This window comes from Saccopteryx bilineata, chromosome 5, assembly GCF_036850765.1.
Source record: "Saccopteryx bilineata isolate mSacBil1 chromosome 5, mSacBil1_pri_phased_curated, whole genome shotgun sequence".
Lineage (NCBI taxonomy): Eukaryota > Metazoa > Chordata > Mammalia > Chiroptera > Emballonuridae > Saccopteryx > Saccopteryx bilineata.
The window spans coordinates 29,578,206-29,597,744 of record NC_089494.1 but is presented as its reverse complement, the minus strand read 5'-3'; the positions used below and the strand labels follow the sequence as shown (position 1 = coordinate 29,597,744).

At 49.2% G+C, this 19,539-nt stretch overlaps 1 protein-coding gene across 3 annotated transcripts in view; it reads left to right on the top strand.

The window, feature by feature from the left end:
- Nucleotides 1-473: 473 nt before the first annotated feature.
- NRP2 (neuropilin 2) overlaps nucleotides 474-19,539 on the top strand; it is a 119,732-nt gene continuing 100,666 nt past the window's right edge. For 2 of the 3 annotated variants that reach the window (XM_066233352.1, XM_066233350.1), the window contains exons 1-2: nucleotides 474-1,402; nucleotides 16,943-17,120. In XM_066233352.1, coding sequence (XP_066089449.1) covers nucleotides 1,330-1,402; nucleotides 16,943-17,120 — 251 coding nt within the window. In that variant the 5' untranslated portion in view covers nucleotides 474-1,329. The remainder of the gene's footprint in view (nucleotides 1,403-16,942; nucleotides 17,121-19,539) is intronic. The other variant, XM_066233349.1, reaches the window with a different exon arrangement.

Below are 19,539 nucleotides of genomic sequence, written 5' to 3'. Positions count from 1 at the left end.
CGTGCACCACCCAACTCCTCTTGTAACGCCATTGCGCGTGACATTGTGTTGGGTTCTATGTGTGTGGCATCGGAGTCCGGGAATTGGGGAAAACAAAGATTTCCCCGTTTCCCGCGGAGTCTCCCTCGGGCGGGGGTGACGCGCGGCCAAGGCCAGCGCGCCCTGGAGTTGCTCGGGGGCGCTCCTTCTCCGGGCATTACGCACTGGCGGCTCAGCTCAGCCAGGGACTTAGGAGCCCAAGGTGGGTGGGAGGTGCCGGGTGAGAGAGGGGCAGCTGGGTGGGAGCTGCCTTAACTTTGATCCAGCGGCTGCGGCCCGAGGGAAGCCGCCGTCGCCCCGCCCGAGCTGGGTGCCGCGGCGTTCGGATCTGCGCCGCGAGTCTCCGCGGCTGCCTCTTTAATCAGGAACACAGAAGGGGCGGGCCCTGAGCCGGCGCGTAATCGGATAGCTCTGCCGCGGCTCTGACATCCACATGCTGCTCTGCCTGAAAAGGCAGGGGGGAGCCGGAGGGGAAGCAGAGAACGCGAGCGAGGCAGCAGCCCGCAGCCCGCCCCCAGCACATCCTCACATCCTCAGGCGCGCAGACACTCGGAGAGGTGGAGGTGAAGGCGGGCGCGAGCGAACTCGGAGAGGGGCTCGCTCACTCCCAAGCGATCCCAGCCGCCTCCGCCGCACCGCCAGCAGCAACAGCAACAGCGGCAGCACCAACAGCTTCCTTCCTCAGGCTCCCCTCTTGAGGCTGGCCAAACGGGTGTAGCCGTTGGGAGAGGATCCCGTTAGGGGATCCCGGCGAGGGCAAGAGCAGGGTGGCTGCCTCCCGCTCGGGCGGTCCGGCGGTGGGTGCCTCAGTCCTCGTGTAGGTCCCGGTGCCCTGGGATGTGTGTCAGTTTACGCCTCTGAAATCACACAGCTGCCTGGGGGCCGTGTGATACCCAAGACAAGTCTTGGCTTTTATTTTTATTACAATTTTTTTTTTACGCTTGGCTTTCGGGAAATAACCGTGATGTTGTAGGATGAAGGAAATGATACTTTGAGGAACTGGAGAGGACATAGATCCGTTTTTATTTTAAGAAAGGAAACCCGTTCCCCCTTCCCCGCTTGCTGCCTCTTTGCTGATTTCAAGAACGACCCTCCTCCTGGTGAGGTGGGGAACCAGCAAGAATAAAGGTAAAGACCGGCCGCCCGGACCCAGAAGGGAAACACTGACCATTAGAGAAACCTCTGCGGAAGACACTGTAAGGAAGAAACTAAGAGCGAGAAAAACACAAAGACTTACCATTATACAAGAAATCTACAGATCCAGCTCTGGGGACATCCTCTTTCTCCAAAATGGATATGTTTCCTCTCACCTGGGTTTTCTTAGCTCTCTACTTTTCAGGACTCGAAGTGAGAGGCCAACCAGGTAAGCCCCTGAAAGTTTTTCCTATTCATTTCGACATGCTTCCCCTTTAAAAGTAACTGCTAGTGCAAAGGGGGCACAAGGAATGGCACAGAAGGAGGCTTTCTCAATACTGAATAATTTAAGAGAGATTCCATCGGGCTCACCCTACCTACACCACCACTGCTGCTAAAACCCAACTTCAGCCTCCTGTTAGGAGTGTGTGTGTGTGTGTGTGTGTGTGTGTGTGTTTTGAAACAGAATTTGGCGGTGTTCAGATGTCACATATGGACTGAATCAAAGGTTTAAAAATACTACAAAGCCTTTTTGCATTACAGTTTTTTGGAATTTTTTTCCCCCTGTCTTGAAGCAGAGCACATCTCCCTTGAGTTTCTTCAACCTAGCCAGCGAAATATAAATCATTTGCATTCCCTCCACTTAGCTACATTGAGCAATGTTAACTGAAGGGCTTGGGAAAGGCAAGGGTCTAGTTTTGGCTTTCCAATGCTGTAGATTCTTTGCAGAATGTACCAATACGCCTGAGAACCACAGGGCTCAGGCTGATGGAGCAAGTTGGCTTTCAGCTGAGCTAGGGGCTTGGGGCCGGGTGCTGCTGGCAACCAAGGCGGTTAATCAGCCGTGTTCTCTTTCCTGCATCCATGTGTTTTCTCGGAAAGTAAATCATGTTCCTTAAAAAAAAAATTACTACTGGATAAAACAAGCTTCATAGCCCTCCAAGGTCTCTCTTGTGAAGTGGTTAGAAACTTCTGAGTGGAATTTGTTCTCAACCACTGCCAAAAGGGTGTGTGGACTAAGTGCAGAGATAAGCACGGAAGGCCCTGAATGTCTGGGGCCACCGGGTGTGTGTGTGTGTGTGTGTGTGTGTGTGTGTGTGTGTGTGTGTTGGGGGGGGGTCTGGCTGGCAAGGGGTACACTCCCTTAGCAGGGATCTCTGGTTTCAGGGAAGCTGGAGAGACTGTCCTTCCTTCCCCACACCACGTTCCAGGGTGAGCCACTCTCCCCTTTGAGAATAGTGTCTGGAATATGACAAAACTCTTAGAAGCTGCTACAGGTGATTGAGAATGAGGAAACCATCTATGGAGGAAAGACAGAAAAGAGAAAGGAAAAAAAGCCTTCCTTGAAGTGCCCTTACCTTACCCTATGGCACTTCCAAGGCTACTGCTGCAGAGTAAAGCTAACCCCTGGCAGCCTCTTGGGCACCTCCCCCCCTCACAACAGCTAGTGGGTCCAGGGGGAGCCTGCTTTGACTAAAGGGGAAGTTTGTGCTTGGTACCTGGTTCTCACCCCCAGCACACGCACACACCCCACTTTAAGCTCGGGTGTTTATTTGAAGGGGAGGAAGATTGAGGATTGCTCTTGCTATCCAAATCCACATTCTTGCTGCGCCTCCTCTGCCATAACTGGTCTTCAGGGTAGCTACAAATCAAATCAAAGAGATGGGTGCAGGTCCCACTTGGGGAGATTTCCTGTGCCTCCCTACTCCCTGTTGCCTTAATTCTAAGTTCCCAGTTTGAAGTGAAATGAAATTACATCCCACAGACCTGAAGGCTGCATAAATTATGTATGTTTGTGTGATTCGCTGTGTGTGTGCACACGCACGCGAGCGCGCGTTGAGTATGCCCACGGTATATTATGTATTCAGACACGGTAGCTGGTAGGCCTCGGTGTGCGAGTAAGAGAGTGCGCGGACACTGGCGCGCACACGGACACACACACCGACACACACACACACACACACACACACACACCTTCAGATTCTGTGTGCTGTGCAAAGCAGGAGGGGTCCTGAAGACTTAGGGGCCATCTTCAACCCCAGATGTTCGCACATCTGTCCCCAAGCGCTATGTAGAGTGCAGTGTGTACGTGTATGTGCGACACCGGATGGGACCCACTCCCGTTCGCCACCTGCCTCCTGCGTTCTCTGCACAGCCCCACCACCCCAGCCTCCGGCTGCGCTGCGTCACTTCTAGAAAAGCCCAGAAGCGCGGGGTTGTGGAGCAGGTCACCTACTATGAGGCCGTAGACCGCCTCGGATGAGAGTGGGACCTCTAAGCTGTACGAAGAGTTGGGACCCACCCAGGGGTAGATACTCTCCAGCTCCCGGAAAGGCGATCTCAAGCCGCGGGCTGCTCGGACTTTCCGTGGGAACAGCCCACTGGCCCCCGGCAGCTGGCGGCGGGTGGCAAAGGGCGAGGCCAGCTAGACCTCTGACTCACCCAGTGCACTCCGGCCTGGAGGAGCCGGGCCCGGCCTGCGGCCTGCGCGGCGGCGGCGGCGGGAACCCATTCCGAGGAGTCAGGAGAAGGGAGGGTGGGAGGTGCAAGCAGGGAAGCAATTGAGCAAATATCCCCGTGGCACGCGGCCTCTGGAACTGGCAGGCGGTGCACACCAGCCCCACACCCCCCTCCCCCTGCTTGTCATGCTGCCTGGCCACACGGCAGCGCCGCAGCCTTTCCGCCTCCCTCTGCTCGGGGACTCGGCCGCTCGGTGGACCTGCCCGGAGCTCCCCCTCTGCCTCCCGCATTGCATCTGCGCACAGCACACCCCCTCCTTCCCAACCCGTGGACTGTCGGCTTTGGAGGGCCGAAACCCGGGGCAGGAGGGACCGGGGATCTGAGCGCTGCCGAGCTGGATGGCGGGAAGCCGGGGTGGGATCTCCAGCCGAGGGCGGAGAGAGACGGAGAGGAGCCAGCTGGAGCCGCGGGAATGTGCGCAACTTGCATTGCCTCCGGTAGCGCTGCGTGCCAAGCGCCTGCGGTGCGCAGAAACAGGTGAAGAGCACGCGGCGCGGGCATCCACGTGGTAGGAGCGTGGTGCCCCCCAGCCCACCCCAACCCCCAAGGCCGTTTGTAACCCCGCATCGATTTGTTTGGGCTACGCCGCAGAAGCAGAGCGGAGCGATCCATAAACATTCTATTAGACAAAAATATTCCCAGTGAAAGCAAACCGAGGCGCAAGCTGGGCAAAGTTGGCCGACTCCAACTCCTCCAGCCTTGTCCCCTCCTCCTCCTCCTAAGTAAGGACACCCCCTGGGAGAAGCCTGCGGCTTTTCTTCCACGCAGCCGATTGCCAGAAAGTTAAGTCGTGGCTGCAGTTCCCTGCTCGGGAGAAACCTCTGCAGTCGCCAGAGAGCCTCCCTTCCCCCGCCTCCTCGCTCTTTGCTTTTCCACGTGAGAAAAAGAAATATTCACGGCCAATGCTTCATTTTCACTGATTGATTTCTTTTTAATACCAACACCAGTTAATGGAGGGGAGGCGAGCTGTGATTAAATGGCTGCCCCACCCTTTGCCTGGGGCTGACTGCACCGCAGGTTTTCCCACCAGGTCCGGGCGCCGGGCTGCTGGGAGCCGGAGGGGGAACACACCCACACAGCTAAGGCCCTGGGGCTGGCGGGGACGGTGGTCGAAAGAACCGGTCCACGCCCTGGGAATGGGGGGTAGGGGGGTGTTGGGGTGGGACTCAGCTTTCCAGGCCAAGCTGAGGGAATCTGGCTCACCGTGTCACCGCTTCTGCGGCTCCAGTTGAATTTGTCTGGAAGGGGAGGGAATGCACGCCCTGGCTTATTGGCGTGTGCTCACTGCTTGCTTCCCTCCCTCCGCCTCCCCTCTTCCTTTCGGTTTCAGAGAGAGAGGAGAGCCCCCTGGCGCTAGCTGTTCCCTGTCAGCGCCTGGCCACGAAACTCCCCTTTGCTGGAGCTAATCGTGGTCCGCGGGGGACTAGTTTTTGCTCAGGAAATCATTCAGGCCCTGACAATGGGTTTCTTTAGATGGTGGCAAACCCCAACCCCCATGTCCACACCACTAAGTGCCAAAAGAACCCAGACCCTGTAACCTGCCTCTCGCACCCCGCCTCTGCCTGGAAAGCTTTGATCGTGCTTGGGTTTTAACACCATTGCCATGGACACGGGCAGACGCGCTCAATTCAACCTTCTGTCTGAAATGATCAGATAAGAGGTGTAAATTGACTGTAGGAGACAGGTCTGGGCTCAAACAAATCCTGATAGAGAAGCAATAACGTTCTAGGCACTGGAGAAGTTTGAAGAGGGTTTCTATTTTAGCCTCTCTTCCCCCCAAATACGGGATAATTATGAACAGGCATAATAATTTGCAACAAAACTATAAACTCCTAGATTCTACACAGACAGCCTACCCTGAACTGTGGAGACTGATCTCATGCCTGCATTCCATGGGTGCCCAGTAAACTTTACCCCATAAACTGCCACTGGAGGTAGGGAAACTTGCCTGTTGCCAACAGAGCACACAGTGCAAACGAGCGAGCGGGAAGAGGAGCGCTCCCCATGAGGGCTTCAGGGCAAGCCCCTTCTTGTCCAAGATGTGCCTGGTAGAACTGTGAGTGCTCAGGCAGCACCGCAGGTATGGACTTTGTCATTATGTGGAGCCCTCAGTTTGAGCCACAGAGCACCCAACTGGCAAAATGAAAGTTGGAAGGTCTGCTGTGATTGGAACCTGGGGCTATCCAGACAGAACCCCTGCAGTCTACCAAATGGCTGTCAACCCCTGCTATTGAATGTAAAGTCTACCCTGGGGCAATGAAAGGCCACTTTCTATCTTCTTGGTATAGAAGAAGCTAGGGGCCCAACCACTAGCCCATATGAATTGAACTGAAAGGCATGAATGCAAATAACAGTTGGGGGAGATCAGTGGGTAGAGGCACCAGGGACTAGATAACTCCCAGTAGCCCGCCTGGTGTTTTCCCTTTCACTCAGCTGCTCATTAAAGCGATCAGAGAAGAACTGAATTTGAGTAACCCAACTGTGGAACAATTCTGAGTTGGCAGAATTCAGAGCTAAGCTCATTGGTAAAGAGTTTTCAGACTATATTTCCCTGAAAGTCCAGTTTTGAAAGACTTTAGCAAATAGAAATGTTATTTTTCTTTTTTAAAGGACAGAGCAGAAGCATAATACCATTTTAATTTTGTACACTGCAAGATAGCACTTGAAAAGTGACGTCTAGGCCCTGGCCAGTTGGCTCAGCGGTAGAGCGTCGGCCTGGCGTGCGGGGGACCCGGGTTCGATTCCCAGCCAGGGCACATAGGAGAAGCGTCCATTTGCTTCTTCACCCCCCCCCCTTTCCTCTCTGTCTCTCTCTCTTCCCCTCCCGCAGCCAAGGCTCCATTGGAGCAAAGATGGCCCGGGCGCTGGGGATGGCTCCTTGGCCTCTGCCCCAGGCACTAGAGTGGCTCTGGTCTCTGCAGAGCATCGCCCCCTGGTGGGCAGAGCGTTGCCCCTGGTGGGCGTGCCGGGTGGATCCCGGTCGGGCACATGCGGGAGTCTGTCTGACTGTCTCTCCCCGTTTCCAGCTTCAGAAAAATACAAAAAAAAAAAAAAAAAAAAAAAAAGAAAAGAAAAGTGACGTCTAGGAAGCAGTTTGTAATATCATAACATATTTGATATATTATATCATCTAACCATCATTTGCCACTGGACAGTCTTTAAGGCACCCTCCTCAAGTGGCAGACATGTGTTTGATCCCCAAAAGTTGGCCTTTGTACTGTTCCTTCCAGGTAAAGAACTCACTTTAAAAAAAATTAACCCATTTCAGGAAGATACTATAGAAGTGTGTCATGGCAAGCCCACAGCATGTTTGAAAGCTTTATGTGCCTTGATGAGAAATGGCCGAAGGCTTAATGGTTTTCTTACCCAAAAGGATTCAGGATTCAGTTGGGTTGGATTCCTGGACACAGTGGCCTTGTAGTGTGGCTGGTCCTCCAGGAGAAAGCATCTTCTAAAGGTTTAGGAAGCTGTCAAGTTTAGATAAGGCTGAGCTCTGATCCTATGGGACCTTGGTTGTATTAATAAGGAGAAATTAATTTTTAACCACTGGGAACGTTGCCAAATTATGTGACCTTTGGCAGACCAGCTGTGCTATAAAAATAAATCCCCCATTTCTGAAAATGCTGCTCCTATCCAGCAGAACAATAACATCGTGGTATTTAGCATAGACGAAGAGCAGGGATAAGAAGAAAGAAGAAAAAGGGAAGTTGCCAACCAAAAAAAAAGAAAAACCCTCCACTGTTGTGACACATAGTTTCAGGCCTAAGCATTTCCCTCCCCCTCCCGCCCCCAAACACAGACCCTGGTTTCTAGTCCACAGGAAAGAGGGCCTGGGGACAAGGAGCAGGGTGCCTGTGGGAACAGGCGTGGAGAAGGTGTTAAGTGCTTCCAGCCCTCTCACACCCCAGCCTTGAACACATCTCCCATTGTCCACACAGACAGATTCCTGGCACAGGAAGAGAAAAGGAGTTTCAAACAGGCAAAACATTTGTCTGTCCCTAAATGCCAATAAATAAGTTTGTCACGTAGAAGTTTGAGGGAGAACTTCATTGGGCCTTCCAGCTTCTTGAAGCATTGAGCCAGACCTCCTGGGTTTAAAACCCAGCCCAGCCACTTGCCAGCCCAGTGATCCAAAATACTTAAAAAAAAAAAAAAAAATCTCTCTGTGCCTCAGTTTCCCGGTCTGTAAAGCGTGTTTGATAATAAAAATAGCCTACTTCATAGGTGTGATTTTCTTCCTTTTCCAAAGTCATTTCATCTTTAAAACAGCTTCAGTGGGGTTAACTGTATCACAGAAAGCACACTATAACCACTGCGGTAAGTTTATGTTATTTTTATGAGTTTTTTTTTAATAAGTAAATAATTATTCCTTCTCAGCTCTTACCCCACTCAACCTTTGCCTGTGTTCTGTAAGCATCAGATTATCTCTCAGCACTCTGTTCTTCAGAGACAGACTTTCTCTGCTGGGTTCTCATCTTAGATACACTTCTTTTTAGATTTTTTTTCTCTTCTTGTTCTTCCACTTTCTCGCCTCTACTTATTATTTTTTTTAATCTCTCCTTTTTCTCATCTTCTTCTCTTTTATCCTTCATCAGGAAAGTGTGCTCAGCAGGGATCTCGGTGTTGAAGGTCCCCTCACACCCCCGAATGTGTAATAATTTCAACTCTGGCATTAAGGACACACTCAGCAGCTGAACTCAAAAAAGTCATCATAAAGACAAAATAGCTTTTACCCAGCAAGACTCTTAATAATCCCATTTCCCTCTGGGTCTTCATAAAAGAACCATGATCTAATCCAGAAAAAAAAAGGAAGGGGCCTGGGACTAACAAGAGGAAACCCCTCCCTGTGGTGCGCAGTGGCTGGCGCTGCTGGCCAGCTAATGCACACGTCCAGGGCGACCCCGCTCGCTGCCTCCAAAGATCCCGTGATAACCAGGGATCTGGCCAGTCATTCAGTGAAAAAGATAAAGGAAATTGCAAATTACTGGACTGAGTGGTAATAATAATTGTTTTGATAAAGGGGAAAAATAAAACAGATGTGCCCAAAAGGCATTTTTGGGACCCGGGGCAGGGGGATGGGTAGGGAGAAATGAACTAAAACCCAGCAAGAAGCAGTACATTCCCAGCACAACCTGAGCGATGGGCAGTGGTCGGCATCTTCCTGGTGCTACTAACAACAGATATTTATAACTTGCCTTTGGGAGGGTGGGGGGCTGGAATGAAGGGGCAAGAAAACCCTCCAATAAATTATTTTTACCATTATTAGAATTACAATGTAAGTTGTCATTTGAACTTTATCATTATTATCTGAAGTTGGGGTATCTTCAGAAACATAGTTCACACTAACTGTCCCTTGACTTGTGACTAGGTATTATTATCCCAAACAAATTATTTCAACATTCAGTTCACCATGAAAAAAAAAAGTTCCGACTTAATAGCAGCTGTGGGCTGGGAAGGAGCACAGAGCCTGGTTTCCAGTACACAGCAAGAAGGGCCAGGCAGACAAGCCTGTAGGGACAGGGAGCCCAGAAGGTGTTAAGTGCTGGAGACACAACGTGGGATAAGGCTTTCTCCGAATCTGTGATCCCTTCTGATACTTTTGGTGTTGCTTTAGGCGATTAGTAATTTATTAATTCATCAAACCTCATGGAGACTGACTCCTGGGAAAGGCTCTGGGTTTGATCCCTACTTGGTTCGCCAAAGACGAATCAGAAGGCAGCCCTGCCCTCAAGTTGGCCGTGGTCCAGCAGCGGGACGAGGCTGGCCCGAGCTCTCACACACCTTAGAGGATGCTGAAGAGCTTCAGGCTTCCAGGTCTGAGAGAGGGAGGGGGGAAAGCGTGCCCTTGGTGAGGGGGACCGGGGAGGGCGGAGACTGCAGCTAAACCTGGACTGAGAGAATAGCATGGGATTCGGAGTGAGGCAAGGTCTACGGGGAAAGGGGAGGGTGGGAGCAGAGAATTGGACAGCCGGTTTCTTTGGGGTAACACTCAAAAGCTGCAGTTTAGAATGTGTGGAGGGAAATAATTGCAAATAAGGTTGGAAATATATAGTAGCTCGGGCTAAATGCAAGGCCTAAATTGCTAGGCCATGAAGTTTAGATTTCATCTACTAACCAATGGGGAGCCATTGATGTTTCAACATAAACCTTCAGTTAATCAAAGTTAATGAAAAAAATATATTATATTACCTTTTTTTCCCCCTCCTTTGGTTTTTGGAGAGACCTCAAAATTCTTCTTCTTCTATTTCCTTCCCCAAATGTCTGTTGAAATGGACAGGAATTGTAATCCCAGATCTCTCATCAATGGCATCAAAATTGCATTTGCAATGAAGGCTGGAAAAGAGTGGACATAAATATAAACTAATGATATTATATTGGCTGCCCTATTGGAATTGCATTTGTTTATGATATAAGATGACAAATAACAAGGTTATCACAGGTGGCATGATTCGAGGTCAGGGAGGTAATCGCATCAAACTTACATTTTAACGATTAAACAAAGGTTCATTTTTAGAATCCAGATAGAAGGCAAGAGACTTTCCAAGGCCCTGTTTCCAGACCCAAGTTTTCTCCTTGGTGAATCATTGGAGGTGTTCTAGGAGAAAGGGTTTGCTGTCTTCCTCTCCCCTTTTTCCACGCTCACGTGCTGGCTTCCTCTCCTGCTCTCAGATCCCCGCCTTCCTGCCCTTCCAGAAATTCTTTTATTCAGATTTTGAACTTTATCACTGCAAAAGTTCACAGGGATTTCCATTTGCTGTGCCTTCAGGAGTGCATCATTCACTGCCACCCGGCCCCATAAATTGAATAGATTGCATCCCTTCCCAGTTGCCCTAGGAAGTGGTCAAACAGCCGCATTCCTGGGCTGATGGATTGGCTCATTTCTTTCCAGCTTAAGCCAAGATACAGATTTTATGAGACTGTCTTGTGACAGGCTGAATTCGCTTTGAATAAAACAAAATCCAGCCTCAGCACACAGAAAAAAAAAAAAAAACCTCTTAAAAAGCATCTTATCTAGGGTAAGTGAACAAAATTTGGTTAAAACCCTGAGCAGAGGACCTCAATGATCTGGGCAAGGGATTTTAAGGAACTCTTTTTGGTCTTTCTTTTTATGCATCCCTGTTGTCTACAGGCTCACACACAGATCCATGTATCCATAATATTTATAAATATGCACCCGCAGACTCAGTTAAGAAAAGAAACCCACGTCAGTAGAGCTAATGTGATTAAAAGAGACATTTGAACTCTCCATAATGCAAGACAGACATGTTCATCTGAAGAATCCTGGAGTTTTGTTTTGGGCTTACCTAAAACAGGTGAAACAGGAGTAACACCTTGAACACACAACCTGGCTGTCTAGGAGGGTAGAGAACCTTTCGTTTTTGGTTCATCTATGGGTTAAGGATCTTTTCTCCACCTCATTATACAGGCTTTGAATTTTAGAACTGGAACTGACCTACAGACTCACTCTCCTCATTTTACAGATGAGAAAACAAAGGCCCCGAGTTATTTACTCACTTACCCCAGGTCACACCACTTGTTGGTGGTAAAACCATACTCAAATATAAGACTTCTTCCTGGCTAAGTGGCAGGGTGTGACATCCTTTTCTTTATAAGTAGGAGAAAGAGCTTCTTTGCCTTGCCACTTAATTAAATGAAAACAATGCTCTGGGAATAGGAATGGGATGGGATTATGCTGTGGATAAAGGATAAAGTATAAAGTAAAAAGTTTATTATTTTAGTGGAAATGTGACCCACTACTCTTCTCCACCAAGTGCCCTCAGGTGCATGTAAAAAATAAGATGTATTCTAATCCTCTGCTCTTTCTCTTTTCCTTGGCATTTTAAAGTAACCAGGGACTGATGTCTGGTTCAGTGGGTTTCAAACCCAGTGCCAGGAAGGCCGGGTTTCTTACAGAGAAGGCCCCTCAGAGATGAGGAGAGGGACTTCGGGGCCTGGCCACTCCACCAGTTCTGGCCGCCCTCCATTCCTGTACCTAAGCAGAGCTCCACTTGAAGCTGCTTTGCACGTTTGAGTTCAGGGTTGAGTTTTGTTCAAGAAAAAAAACAAACAAACACTTCTAAAAAGAATTTTGAAAACTACACACTTAATTCAGTCCACTCATGGAATTACAGTGTAGGCAGCTGAGACCCAGGAAGGTCGCTGAAGGCCACTGAGTTGAGAATCAGGTGCTGCATCTCTCTTCTTACTAATAGCAGCAGCCCCGTCCCTTCCTAGTGACTTGGTCCCATTACCCCAGGCCCACCTTTAACAACACCCTCCAATCCCACATCCAGCCAGTCCAAAATTTCCCTGGTTTTTTTTTTTTGTTTGTTTGTTTGTTTGTATTTTGGTTTTTTTGCCAAGGACTTTATCCTTCAATTCGGCTATACCAAGTGATCTTGATTGTTCTTTTATTGTATGACTGTTAGCGGGCTGTTGCCTGGTGTCTCCTGGGGTGTCTGACTGTTCTGATTCTGATCATTTAGAAGTCCTCACTCTAGTCAGGCTTCAGTTTTTAATGACTATTATTTCAAGTTCAGGCCATACATGTTTCTTTAAAACAACTCCAGTTCAGTTTCCTTAGAAAGCGGACCAGATTTGAAAAAAATATTTTCTTTTACTGCTTCTTAATATTTTCTAAAAATAAAATATTACTGCCTGACCTGTGGTGGCGCAGTGGATAAAGCGTCAACCTGGAAACGCTGAGGTTGTCGGTTCGAAACCCTGGGCTTGCCTGGTCAAGGCACATATGGGAGTTGATGCTTCCAGCTCCTCCCCCTTCTCTCTCTCTCTCTCTCTCTCTCTCTCTCTCTCTCTCTCTCCCCCCTCTCTATAATGAATAAATAAAAATAAATAAATAAAATAAAATATTACTAAGAATCAGTGAGTTGTCTGAAATTGGGTTCTGTAGGAAGGTGACAGGGTCTGGTTACCCCAAGGCAGCATCAGATGGTACTCAAGGCCACTGGCAAAGCCAAGGGCGCCTGAGGGAGAGAGGGAAGGAGGAAGGGTGGGGTGGAATGTCAGAAATAATCTGATATTTTATATATCAAATAAAAACACCTAAGTAGACATTATGGGTGGGGGAATCATACCTTTGTGACTTTATTTTTTTTTTTTTTTTTAATTTTTTATATATATATTTTTTTTTATTCATTTTTAGAGAGGAGAGAGAGAGAGAGAGAGGAGAGAGAGACAGTGAGAGAGGAGGGGGAGGAGCTGGAAGCATCAACTCCCATATGTGCCTTGACCAGGCAAGCCCAGGGTTTCGAACCGGCGACCTCAGCATTTCCAGGTCGACGCTTTATCCACTGCGCCACCAAAGGTCAGGCCCTTTGTGACTTTAGAACATAATATTCTCTTTATTTAAAATTACATTTTTAAATTAGATTTATTGAGGGAACCTTAGTTAAAACATTATATAAGTTTCAGGTGTACAGTTTTATAATACATTATTTGTATCCTGCATCTGTGTGTTCACCACCCAGAGTTTAGTCTCCTTCTGTTACCATGTAGTTGACCTCCTTTACCCTCTTTATTAGCATACTGTTGTCTAGAGCAGTGTGTTTCAGTGACCGGTCCATGGACCGATCCACCAGAAATTTTATGCCAGTCCGCAAAAGAGTTAACCACCCTGATGTTGTATGAAGATTATAGACCCAATGATCTTAGTCGAATTTGCTTATGCTCAGGGAAATTTCTGCGTTAGTGTTCCCTGATATAATTCTCCTATTTTCACCAGTTCCCAAGTGTAAAAAGGGTTGAAAACCACTGGTCTAGAGATGTCATTTTAATCCTTTCATCCTTGAGTCTCAGGTCTTTGTCCTGACCTGGCCCATCTCAGATGTAGGAGGAAACTTCTCTGAACAGTTCCAGGCCTGAGTTTTCCTGCTTCTCTTTAGGAATTCTCCCCGGGTAAAAGCTATTCACAAAATCATTAGAGAAAGAAGTCCCTTGCCAACTCACCAAACAGGCTCAGTAGCTCAAACTGCAACAGGGTCAACTTCCCTTCTCTGTGTGCATATTGGCCTAAAGGGGTTTGTTTGCCCTAGAGTTCAACTTTCTTCTTTCTCAGCTGGGCTGGACTCCTGGGGGCGGGGCGCTGTTATGCTGTTCCTTTCCTGACACAGGCCAGGCCTCCCAAGGACTGGGTGGCATAGCTCTTCCTTCAAAGGAAAGCCCGGAGGCCCTGGTCAGTTGGCTCAGTGGTAGAGCGTCGACCTGGCGTGCAGGAGTCCTGGGTTCGATTTCCGGCCAGGGCACACAGGAGAGGCGCCCATCTGCTTCTCCACCCCTCCCCCTCTCCTTTCTCTCTGTCTCTCTCTTCCCCTCCCGCAGCCAAGGCTCCATTGGAGCAAAGTTGGCCCGGGCGCTGAGGATGGCTCTGTGGCCTCTGCCTCAGGCACTAGAATGGCTCTGGATGCAACAGAGCAACGCCCCAGATGGGCAGAGCATCGCCCCCTGGTGGGCATGTCGGGTGGATCTGGTCGGGCGCATGCAGGAGTCTGTCTGACTGCCTCCCGTGTCCAACTTCAGAAAAATACAAAAAAAAAAAAAAAAAAAAAAAAAGAAAGAAAGAAAGAAAGAAAGCCCGGGCCCTTTCTCTTTGGAGGTGGTTTGTATTTTAGAAATGGAGGTTCCCCAAACCTGGAAATGAAACATCAGTTATCAAGAGGAGGCATAGAAGGATTAAGTGTGTTTTCTTTATAATTTTTTTGCTGATACATTTCAAGAAGTTGGTTTTCTCCAAGTGACACAGAGATGGAAATTCTAGTATTTACCTCCATGAATCTATGTCTATGCAAATGATGTGTGATGTATTCTTTAAGGGTGTGAAAGTGTGTACAGGACTAAAATGTTCGCTCCTAATAGGACTGTGTGCCCGATGTATGTTGGTATCTGTGTGTGTTTCTGCATGTGAGTGCCATCCAAACAAGAATGTGAGTTTAAACATGTTTGTGTATTGGAGAGGCTAATGACATACAAGAAAAGCACATACTTTAATGAGTTCTCAAATAGTTTAAAGAGTGCCTTGATTTTCTTCAGACAAAGAGGACAGAAAAAAAGAAATGGGTTACTCCTTTTCCTTTGAGTGAAGTTTTTACCAGCAGAAGAGGCAGTCAGCTGCGGGACATATATAGTTTAAATTCTTTCTTCAGTGGGGAAGTGATGACTGCTGGTGTCATAAATGAAACCTTCTCACAGGAAGTTTCCTGTCCTTGCCCCTGATTGTGTGTGCCTGCTCTAATTCCCGAAAGCTTGAACTTGGCAGGTGGGGGAGTTGAGGGGGTGAAGTTCTTCTTTCTGTAGAAAATTTCCTCTCCTGCTAGCTTGGTGAATCAGCTGGTGAGCTAAGTCCCCACACTTCCGCCTTCTCAGAAGGCACCCTCAGTCCTATGTCACACACCTACCTGAGCCAGGACGAAAGGGCCACAGCCTGACTTGCTAAAGGATGTGAGGTGCCCAGCTTGGGGGAGTGGCGTGGGCACCTGGAAAACCTGTGGTAAGTGGCTGCGGAGGAAACGGTGGCACCAGGCCTCAGCGCTGGCCTCATCATCAGGGCAGGAGGGCCGGGCCCATTGTCCTCCCGGACTGGGGAGGGTGCAGGGTCATCAGTTAGGGGATGAAGTGGTCTCTGCTAGCCACAGGAAATAGCCTGCTTTTGTTTTCCACCCAGTAGGAAATGGAACCTGAGTCCATTAGATTCTGGGCAGTTCCACAGGGCACAGTTTGAGCTCTTGGAGGCATGATGCCTAAAAGGCTACTTGTGCGGACCTGTCTGTCCCAACTGCCACTGTGCAGGGGTGCCCATCTTTTATGCATTTAAAGCCTGTCAGCCTGGTAATCTAAAGCGGAGTTCTGGAAGACAGTAATGCCAGTCGGCACAGGGAATAGTAAAGTGCACCTGTAGAGTTAAAAAATGCATGACCCTTTCCCTCAAAGAGTGAACACAGGAGAGAGACCCCGTCCTGCAGGGTGGCTGCTGAGCCCTCATCCATAATTCACGGGCCCACGCTGCTCCATGCAGATGGCGATATTAAATCGTGATTGATGCTAAAAGAGGCAAACTCTCAGGAAGGTCTCCAAGAGGCTTCTGAATATTTCCGGGTCTCTTGTGCCTTCTTGTCCTCTGTTCTACTGTGGTATTAAGCAAAGCCCCCCCCCCATTTCCCAGGAACCCCTCCTAGGGATTCAAGAACTTCACTCCCAAATAGATGAGGTTATTCAAATGTCATCACCCACCTTTTCTGCCTTTGAAGATCGCCCCTCCCCTTCCCTCCTGGCACACGTGAAGCTGTTTACCTCCAGCCGGGCACAGTTGGGAAGGGGGAGCAGCTGCTCCCGGCAGGCAGCCGCCTTTCCAGGGGTCGGTTACCGCTGGACAAAGCAGCAGCACACTCTGGTGGTGGTGACCAGGCAGGAGGGACAGTGGGCAGAAAGCTCTGAAAAAAAACACAGCCATCCACTCAGCACAAAGCGCTCTTTGTCGAAACTCTGAGGTCAGCGTCGGTGGATTCTCCAATGCAGATTTTCCACTCGGTGTGTAATGAAATAATAAATCAAATTTGTGGTGTGTGTGGAATTAAGTGTTTGGGGCTTTTGCATTTTCTTTCTTTAAAAAAAGAAAAGAAAAAGGCTGCAATCACCCTCCTGGGCCTGTTCTGGCCCAAAGCTGGAAATGCTTCCTCCGCATCCCATGTAATTGTTACCAGGCTTGCTTGTGGGTCAGCACCACAAAACCACTCTTGTCAGACCGGAGCCATTACTTCTGGCCGCCTGGGCTGGGCTGGGCTGGGCTGGGCTGGGCGACACTGGAGACCATGAAGGATTTATGAGGTAAAGATAGAGATGAGAGCTTTGAATGAACACAGAAGATGACCAAGGCAGGGAGGCAGGAAAAGGCAGGGAGGTATGTTAATTTTGTAGTTTTCTTGTTTTTTGTTTTTGTTTTTAAAATCCCAGAGTATGTGATTAGGAATATTTACAACCATTTCCTAGAATATTTTCATTTGGGGAGTGACTGTGTGTGTGTGTGTGTGTGTGTGTGTGTGTGTGTGTTCAGTCGGGTTGGGGGGGAGGGGATGAGCTGAAATAATCTCTTCCACTGAATAAGTAGGTTAGTTTTCTGTTCTGCCATAAAAGGTCTGTAAACAGTTTCAGTCAGCCACTGGTAGAGAAGAGAATCAGGGAGAAGGGAAAATGCTGGCACATATTTGAAGTTCTTCGGGTTGTTTGCCCTCTCTTCCAGACCCCCCCTGCGGAGGTCGTTTGAATTCCAAAGACGCTGGCTACATCACCTCCCCAGGTTACCCCCAGGACTACCCATCTCACCAGAACTGCGAGTGGATTATTTACGCCCCAGAACCCAACCAGAAGATCGTCCTCAACTTCAACCCTCACTTTGAAATCGAGAAGCATGACTGCAAGTAAGCACCCTCCTGCCCACTGGTGGGCACCCGCCATGAGACACACTCCCACCCACCCCGGGCTCAGACGCTGCCACCCCCAGTGGCTACCCCCCTAACACCGGGGCCTGCTGACAGTGCTGCTTCTCAGCCTGCTGGCCCGAGGGAAACCCAAAATGGCGTTCTCCTTCAGGGGAACGTAAAGGCCCAGTAGGTCCCATAGTATGGAGGAAAGAGCCTTCTTGAGCGAATTGTGTGAAGAATAGCATCCTATCTCCCAAAGCTGGCAGTGACAATTCCCTGTTGGGGCAGGGTGGGGTGGGCTACACAACGCCAGCTCTTGACTTCAGGCTTTGCTTCCGCTTGGTGATCTCTCCATTTCCACTGCTGCTACCACATGTAGGAACCCCACTGGCCTCCTTAATAAAATAGTAGCCAAACCCCCAAGTGGGGATTTCCTCTGCATCCAGCCCTAGAGGATCAGGCTGTTATCTTAGGAAGCGGCAGCTGGTTTCCATACAGTCAAATATCTGAGTCTCCGCTGGAAGGTCTAAGATTTGCATTGTTCTTGGTATCTGTGCTGCACAGGTGAGGGTCTCAGAGCTGGGTTTATCTAAAAAACATTCTTCTAATTGCTTTATAAACATCCATCCATTCAGTTCTCACAATGACCCTGGGATAGGGAGGTCAGTGTGGCCTCCATTTTGCCACAGTGAGGAAAAACCAAAGCCCAGAGAACTCAAGTCCGTCACCCGAGGTGACTCAGCTGGTCTCACATCAGTTCTGTCCCTGGGGAAACGTGTGTTGTTGGAGACGCCACGTAGATATTTAAACATCTGTGAGCGCGTCAGAAATGCCATGTTAACACGGAGTGCCCATAAATGGAGGGGAGGATGCAGGCAGCGGTGTCGTGTCAGGAATGGGAACGTGCTTTCTGGGCTCTATTTTGTAGTGCTTTCTCATTGAGACGAGTGAGAGTTCTGGGCAGGAAAGAATGTGCAGTCCTGGTCATGTCCTGTTCCAGATGAGCACCTACCAAGTGCCACTTCTCTGATGGGTGGTCAGTGCTCCCTTATAATCAATAAATAGTCTGAGCCTTTCTCATGATCAGCGCATTTCATGTGCTGAAAAATGAATCAAGGGGCCAGCTGGTGGGAAAGGCACAGGCCCAGGCCCAGGCCCAGCCAGCGCTTCCTCACAGAGGGGGCGGGATCCTCTCTAGCCAGTGCTGGACCCTGACACCGTGAGTCCATGTCAGTGTTACTCTCTAAGGACTACTTTTCACCTCCATCGTGGTTTTCCCCCAACAAGAGGTAGTCTGTGTTGAAAACCCAAGGGTTTCCTGGATGGAAGCCTCATGTGACAAAGAATCATAAGATGGGTTTCTAATCACAGATCCTCCCTTGACTTAATGAATGACACAGGGCAAGTCATCACTTCCTCTTTGTCTGAGTTCAATGCACACCCTTACATACTTTTGCACAGATTCTCAAGGCTGCCCATTCCCTGCCAGCGAACTTTACCAAGAATTTCTGTTAGAAGACCTTCTATAGAAGGTGTTTTTGTTCTTGGTGCCTCTGGCTGGGCTGCAGGAGGTTGGCACAAACCGAAGAATAATGCACAGAGAGCTTGGGTCTGAGCTCAGAGAAATTTGACTAAGCACCTCTCCCGACTGAGGGCCAAATTCTGTTATGCTTATGCCAGCAAATCTCCCAGGGAAGTTGCTAAGAGGTCATCTTATGTATATTCATAGTGGCAGAGGGAGAAGACATGGCTTTGGAAGGGAAACTCAGGAGCGAGTGAGCATGGCTTTCAACATGTTTTGAAGTGTGAGAGGCCAGGGAAACATGCTGCTGCCCCGTTTGGGGGCCGCAGGGTACCCGTTCCCCGCAGGGGTTCCTCCCTCCCCGTAGGGGCGATGAGGACAGCTCACTGCTGGAGCCTGTGGTAGTGGAAAGGCCACGGAGCTTCTTACTGCGGAGGAGTCGTTGGAGTCGGGGAAGCAGCCCAATGCCAGGTTATCTTCGGGCTTATCGTCTTCACTAAGTAGCTTCCTGTTTTTCTTGCGCTCCCTCATTCTGTGCTTCTGGCTTGAACCAGAAAGGTCAGGAAGTTCAGAAAAAAAAGAATCTTTCTGGGGGTCTCTCTCCCCCAATGCCAAATTGTCAGAAAGGGTCTGTTGGGGTCAAGCCTCTGCTACTTAACCTCATCCTTCATCCTCTCTTCCTCCCCCATCCCGGCCCCTCCCCCTACTCCTCATTTCTCTCTCATCCTGATTAATTTTTGTATTTAGAAAGATACATCCGGTTCTCGCAACCTCTTACTCTGCAAGGTATTTTTTAACATTCTTCCCTGGCTATTTGCATTCAGAATAAATAGGCTTCTCCCCCAACTGCCTTGTTTCACTTTCCTGTGAAAGGAACAATTAATCTAATTGAAG